This window comes from Triticum dicoccoides, chromosome 6B (assembly GCF_002162155.2).
Source record: "Triticum dicoccoides isolate Atlit2015 ecotype Zavitan chromosome 6B, WEW_v2.0, whole genome shotgun sequence".
NCBI classification, from domain to species: domain Eukaryota; kingdom Viridiplantae; phylum Streptophyta; class Magnoliopsida; order Poales; family Poaceae; genus Triticum; species Triticum dicoccoides.
Window position 1 is genome coordinate 265,597,318 of NC_041391.1, and position 7,327 is coordinate 265,604,644.

The window sequence follows — 7,327 nt, forward strand, 5'->3', positions numbered from 1 at the left end:
GGGAGAGGGAGGAGAGAGGGAGAGAGAGACGCCTTAGGATTAACCATATTCAACACACGTTTTTTGTTGTTTTGTGTGAACACGAGGCCATCGCCGGCGAGGATGAGAAGGAGGATAAGCGGCAACACAAATATGATGCCTCGCAAAAATAAAGGAGATGGACCTATTGTGATCTTGAGTGATGGTTGTCGAGTTAAGAGCGTGTGTTATGTTTTTCTCTCCCGTTGCAACGCACGGGCTCTTTTGCTAGTAATAAGAAAAGAAAATTATAGACTTGAAAGTTTGAGAAGGATCATGGCATATGCCATTTGCACGCATCATCATCCTCCAGCGACCAAACTGCTTTGGCGCCACACAAAACATAGGCCGATAGCCTGGTCCTGGTACGCGCGACGCCGCCGCCGCATCCTCCCTCTCAGACTCATGGCGACGGTCCACGCGCGCTTGGGCTGCCTTCCGCAACCGCCTCCTCCTCGACTTCCCCGCCGCCGCGCCACCTTCTCCTCCGGTTCCCGCCGGTCCGCCGCGGCTCGCAGTCGCGTTACGAGGTCGGGTTCTCCTCCTCCTCCTCCTGGAGCTCCCTCCCTCTGATAGTAGGATCGGGGTTCGAGGGTGGCGTTTTTCTCAGTAGGCGTTTGTTGCAGGCGGCCTAAGATTTCTGCCGGCTGGACGAATTCGGAGCAACCTCTGCTAGAAGAAACGACGCTTTCTTACCAATAGCTGACTCATCGCTGTAGCCTCTGTAGATTAGATTAGATGTTCCCAAGTCAAGTCTCATATGTTCCTCACCGAATTTAACAATCTGTGGGTTTTCTGCAGTCATCTTTTGTAGATTTAGGGCTCAGTTTTCTTACAGAAGGGTGTGCTTTGGGGAAAACTGGTAGGTTAGATGTCTGAAATTTCTTTCCTGCAAAAATGTACAGTTTGCGCAGGGCGTCCCGTTTGGGTCCATGGACTGCGCAGGCAATGTCTGGCGCAGAACCTCCTGCTGGTGGCGGCGAAGCTGGTGAGATCATCGATGCGGTGGAAGTGGAACCTAGCAATGCTGGCGCTTCCTTGCTTGCAAAAGTGGCAGTTGCACTGGGTGTTGCGGTGACGGTCACCGCGATATCGATTTTCATGAAGCAACCTTCCTCTGGTCCTTCTTTCAGCCTGCCACAGATTATTGATGCTTCCGCGCAGTCAGATACTGTCGGATATACATTTTCTCAGTTCGGGAAGAAGGTCATCATTCCGGAATATACGCCAGGGTATGTGCATTTGACCATCTTTTTCTTTCCTTGATGCTAAATATTGTGTTGTTATTCTAGGAGCAAATAGATGCTGAAGTAAAAATATTTATTGTTGAAACGTATTCATGAACCACTTTCAGTCTGTGAAATGTCAGATCTATTCCTTCATGAACGGTGATTGAATTGAACACTACGTACAATGGTTGCAATAGCTTTTGAGATGACTCTGTAACCTCCAAGCATCATTCCCGTTTTATCACTGCAAAAATTAGAATTGTTTATACAACTTAGCTTTGTTTCCCTCCTTCACCTTCCAAGGTTTCAAGAACATGACATTTATCACTGCGAAATTATTTGACAACTAAATAATTTGTTATTGAAACTTCTGTAAGTATATTGGGTTTGCTATTTATTTTTTCAGGTGGGTCTACTTCTGGTTGCTCATGGCTGCTGGATTTGGACTGTTTGTCAGTGAAGAAGCTTTAAACGTTTGGGTCTGTCCTCTGTACTGGTACCTAAGATTATGCTCATCTAGTATTCCAACTTTATTTTGCACATGCACAAATTTATACCTGTTCATACTTCATAGTGGTTTCATTGTTGATAATTGTATTGACTTCTTCATGATGCAGGTTGGGATCTCGTTAGCACGCACCCTTTGTTTGGATGGAACTTGGCAATCTCTTGTTAACTCGTTCTCGACGAATGCATCTTATATAATTTCGACGGTGTTGTGGGTTTACTGGTATGCCCATCCTCTGTTCTCTGTTTATAGACCATTTCATCAGAAGATAGTACAAAACAGACTAATAGAAATTATTGTCCTAAACCATCCTTTCGTGCAGGGGTGTTTGTATCAGCGATATGGTTCCATTCTATCTTGGTAAGCTTTTTAGACAAACAAGAGCATCTGAAGACATATACAGCAAGGTTAGACAAGGATTTATCAATCACTGACATAAACCTTTTGTGCATTGTAGTGAGATCTAATTACAGTTCTTTTTTTTAGCTTGGAATTAGCAAGGAGAAAGCCGTAAGTGTATCTCGTGCTATACAAAAGTACGGGAACCTGATTGGCTTTGGTATGCATCTGAACTAGCAGTTTCACAGTCATTATTAAGCTTTGAGTAAACAGCGCGCCTGTTGGAAATTCCACAAAATGGACCTCATGTGTATGTGGACAATTGTTGTAGCAGTTTAAGCCATCATTATCTGTTCCTTCCACTGCAGTTGAGCGGTTTTCTATTGGCGTAAGGAATCCGACAGGATTTCTGGCAGGCGCAGTAGTTAGTCCTTCAGGCTTCACTCTCGTTTCCTGTTTTCAACGAATATACTGGTCAATGCTTTGACACTGACATTATTGGTAATTATAAACAGGGCGTATCAGCAGACTGTTATTTCGCTGGAGTTTGTTGCGGCTGTCTATTTACTCTTCCTATCCAGGTAAAGTGACATTGACCCAATTATTTGGTTTCAGAACCGTTGTCTGTTACTCGCTCCGTCCGAAAAAGTTTGTCCCAAGCTTGTCTTTCAAATGGATGTATCTAGCACTAACTTGGTGCTAGATACATCCATTTGAGGGACAAGCTTTTTCGGACGGAGGGAGTACTTTCAGTGAGTTACCAAGTGGCCACTTTGGTATGGACATTTGATTCATCATCACAAGAACTTGCTACATATCAATAGATAAGAACCTGTCAATCCTTACTCATGACATTCAAGATGTTTCACTGCAGTTAGCCGTCGGATTTTATCTCAGAGAACGCCCAGTCGTGGCGCTCGCGAGCGTTGCAGCTGCCGTGGTACATGTTCCACTCCCCCAACACCACCCCCCACAATTCCATTTCTCCTTCTCCGTAATCCCACTAATCCAAATTATGCTTACTTAGGGCATCTGGACTGTGTTCCCTTACGCGGCAGCGGCGTGCACGGCTTTATTCCTCTACCTTCGACGCAGGCCCAGCAGCTGACTGCAGTGATCCCTTCTGCAAAAGTTCATGGTACATGCCACCCACTTAGCTCACCAGAGTCCAGGAGTATTCCCCAGTGGGACTCCAAAATACATGCTTGTAAATTTTTGGAAGCTTTCAAATCGATTATGTTGATCGATTCTAATTTTATTCCACACCGTAGGAATTACTGTAAACAGAATCTAAAAATACAATAATGTAGATGCCTGTCATTCTTGTGTTTTTGACAGGATAAAAGTGCCAAAGTGGTTGGAACTAGTTGCGCGTGGTTTCAACCTCTTTACAGTTATTATTGCAAAAAAAAAAAAAAACCTCTTTCCAGTTCATCGGCTCATGTGTTCCGGTCTCAAGCAGGCAACACCATTTTATGATGATGCGTACACACGTGCTTTGCGTACACGTGCTTTGGTTTGACAACACTTCGTTGCAAGCACAGACATTACAGCATCTTCTTCGATGTAAAACGCGGTGCCCTAAAAACCATTATAGAGAGAATGTTTTTGAGCACCAGTCTGACTTTTGCTTTAAATACGGAAATGTTAACGCCCACACGTATGAGCGTTTGCATCTTGCCCACACGCGTTGATCCGCGTCCGTTCGTGAGCGCACGAATCTTGGCATATTTCTAGTGCCACGTAGGACTGGACTGGTGTGTGGGCGTTCAGCCGGTCGCCCACACGGCCGTTTCACCATATAGGAGGGGCTGGTGTGACGCCCCCAATTCAATCGTACACTAATCATGCACGCAAACGTGTATGATCAAGATCAGGGACTCACGGGAAGATATCACAACACAACTCTAAAAACATAAATAAGTCATACAAGCATCATAATACAAGCCAGGGGCCTCGAGGGCTCGAATACAAGTGCTCGATCATAGACGAGTCAGCGGAAGCAACAATATCTAAGTACAGACATAAGTTAAACAAGTTTGCCTTAAGAAGGCTAGCACAAACTGGGATACAGATCGAAAGAGGAGCAGACCTCCTGCCTGGGATCCTCCTAACTACTCCTGGTCGTCGTCAGCGGGCTGCACGTAGTAGTAGGCACCTCCAGTGTAGTAGGGGGCGTCGTCGACGGTGGCGTCTGGCTCCTGGACTCCAGCATCTGGTTGCGACAACCAGAAAGAAAGGAAAGGAGGAAAAAGGGGGGAGAAAGCAACCGTGAGTACTCATCCAAAGTACTCGCAAGCAAGGAACTACACTACATATGCATGGGTATATGTGTAAGGAGACCATATCAGTGGACTGAACTGCAGAATGCCAGAATAAGAGGGGATAGCTAGTCCTATCGAAGACTACGCTTCTGGCAGCCTCCGTCTTGCAGCATGTAGAAGAGAGTAGATTGAAGTCCTCCAAGTAGCATCTCCAAGTAGCATCTCCAGTAGCATCGCATAGCATATTCCTACCCGGCGATCCTCTCCTCGTCGCCCTGTTAGAGAGCGATCACCGGGTTGTATCTAGCACTTGGAAGGGTGTGTTTTATTAAGTATCCGGTTCTAGTTGTCATAAGGTCAAGGTACAACTCCGGGTCGTCCTTTTACCGAGGGACACGGCTATTCGAATAGATAAACTTCCCTGCAGGGGTGCACCACATAACCCAACACGCTCGATTCCATTTGGCCGGACACACTTTCCTGGGTCATGCCCGGCCTCGGAAGATCAACACGTCGCAGCCCCACCTAGGCACAACAGAGAGGTCAGCACGCCGGTCTAACTCCTATGGCGCAGGGGTCTGGGCCCATCGCCCTTTGCACACCTGCATGTTGCGTACGCGGCCGAAAGCAGAACTAGCCCCCTTAATACAAGTGCAGGCTTACGTTCCAATCCGGCGCGCGCCACTCAGTCGCTGACGTCAAGAAGGCATCGGATGATACCACGACGTCGGGATACCCATAACTACTCCCGCGTAGATGGTTAGTGCGTATAGACCAAATGGCCAGACTCAGATCAAATACCAAGATCTCGTTAAGCGTGTTATTATGAAGCAACCGCGGACGCCGATTAGGGCCAGGCCCACCTCTCGCCTAGGTGGTCTCAACCTGCCCTGTCGCTCCGCCACAAAGATCCACACAGAGGGCCGTCGGGACAAAGGTCCTTTCAGCCCCCAATCCATGAATCACTCGCGGGTACTTTTCGAGCGGACCCGACTTTAGTCACCATCTGTAGTATGTATATATGTACAGTATATACCCGTGATCACCTCCCGAGTGATCACGGCCCAATAGTATAGCAAGGCAGACTAACAAGAATGTAGGGCCAATGATGATAAACTAGCATCCTATACTAAGCATTTAGGATTGCAGGTAAGGTATCAATAGATGTAGCAACAATGTCAGGCTATGCATCAGAATAGGATCAACGGAAAGCAGTAACATGCTACACTACTCTAATGCAAGCAGTATAGAGGAGAATAGGCGATATCTGGTGATCAAGGGGGGGAGGGGCTTGCCTGGTTGCTCTGGCAAGAGAGAGGGGTCGTCAACTCCGTAGTCGAACACATGGACATCGGCACCGGTCTCAGAGTCTACCGGAAAGAAGTAACGGAGGGGGAACACAATAAATAACATAGCAATCAAAATGTAACGCAAAGCAAGATGCGGCAATATGCGGTGCTAGGGGTGACCTAACGTAGTGGTAGGTGATACCGGCGGAGGGGGAAAACATCCGGGAAAGTATTCCTGGTGTTTCGCGTTTTCGGACAGGTGAAACGGAGGGGAAAAGTTGCGTGTTCGCTATGCTAGGGATGTGTGGCGGACGAACAGGCTGCGTATCCGGATCCGTCTCATCGTTCTGAGCAACTTTCATGTACAAAGTATTTTCATCCGAGTTATGGATTATTTTATATGATTTTCTAAAGTTTTAATCATTTTTAGAATTTATTTAATTATTTAATTCTAACATTATCCAGAATAGTGTCTGCTGATGTCAGCATGACGCAATGCTGAGATCATCAGTCAACAGTGCGGTTGACTGAGTCAAATCTGGCCTGTGGGTCCAGTGGAACCCACGTGTCATTGACTGAACTAACTAAACATGATTAGTCAATTTAACTAAAGTGATTAGGTTAATTAATTAGGCTTAATTAGATTAACTACCAGGATTAATTAAGTTAATTAATTATATTATTTTTATTTATTTTATTTAATTCCTCTTTTTTTTTATAAAACCGTTCTGGGGATGGCCCCACTTGTCATAGGGCCAGTGGCATAACGGGCGTCAGGTTACAGGCGCAACCCGGACGGGCGATGGCCCTCGCAGTTGGGGCGCTGCCCGCCAGGATGCGGGACGAGGCCGTGGCCACGGTAGGGCTCGCTGGCCGGCCACGGCAGGCGGAGACGGACGCAGGGGTGGCACGGTGCGTCGGCTAGGAGCAAGGCAGCAGCAAGGGGCTGGCCATGGCGCGGGAGCGAGGCGGCAGAGAGGGGCGCGGCTCGGCACCGGCGCAGTGTTGCCCGAGAGGGCCGCCGGTGAGCAGCGCAACAAAGGGGGAAGGCAAGGCCAGGGCGCGGTCGGTGGTGCCGGAGCACGACCAGGGGGCATGAGCGGGGTGCACGGCCCAGGCCGGCACGGGGAGGCCGCGGCCTCGGGGCAGCAACAAGTGCGGACGGCGGCAGCGGTCACGAGCTCCGGCGCGGGAGCGGAGAGCCACGATGGAGGGCGCGCCGGTGAGGTAGAACAGGGGTCAGCCACGGCGCGGGCGATGCGCGTGCGGGCGCAGTGAGGAAGGGGGGGCGGGTTCGGCCGGTTGGTGCCGCGCGTGTCAAGGGCGCGGCCCGCCCGCGGTGAGCGCGGGGCCGGAGCACGCGAGGCGTGGCGACGGTCGTGGGGCGAGAGAGTGCGAGGAGAGGGGGCGAGAGCCCGGGGCCTCACCGGGGTTCGCAGGGTCTGTGGCAGCATGGGTCGAGGGGGGCGACGGGGATGACATGCGATGTGGGAGCAGGCCGGCGGGGAGGAGGAAGCAGGCCGACGAGGAAGAGGCGCCAGCGAGGTCCAGGCGGCGACGGGCGACGGCGTCGGTGGCCTCCTCCTCGATCCCGATCCAAATCGGGGGAGAGGGGGGGAGGAGATATTTTCGGGGAGGAGTGGGGAGTGTCGGTGGTGGTTCGGGCCCTGGGGGGTGGAT

At 49.6% G+C, this 7,327-nt stretch overlaps 1 protein-coding gene across 1 annotated transcript; it reads left to right on the plus strand.

Annotated features, from left to right (window-relative positions):
- Window positions 1–317: 317 nt before the first annotated feature.
- On the plus strand, window positions 318–3,460 carry LOC119323501. The gene is made up of 10 exons (XM_037597178.1): window positions 318–548; window positions 924–1,250; window positions 1,654–1,726; window positions 1,865–1,977; window positions 2,078–2,162; window positions 2,242–2,314; window positions 2,463–2,518; window positions 2,610–2,675; window positions 2,969–3,034; window positions 3,122–3,460. Exons 1-10 carry the CDS (start codon window positions 424–426, stop codon window positions 3,200–3,202), a joined length of 1,065 nt encoding a protein of 354 aa, XP_037453075.1. The 5' UTR covers window positions 318–423; the 3' UTR covers window positions 3,203–3,460.
- Window positions 3,461–7,327: the final 3,867 nt, after the last annotated feature.

Coding starts and splice junctions, on each gene's coding strand:
- LOC119323501 (XM_037597178.1), top strand. CDS start 424: ATGGCGACGGTCCACGCGCGCTTGGGCTGCCTTCCGCAACCGCCTCCT. Junction 1,727..1,864: donor AAGAAGCTTTAAACGTTTGG/GTCTGTCCTCTG, acceptor TTCATGATGCAG/GTTGGGATCTCGTTAGCACG. Junction 1,978..2,077: donor ACGGTGTTGTGGGTTTACTG/GTATGCCCATCC, acceptor CCTTTCGTGCAG/GGGTGTTTGTATCAGCGATA.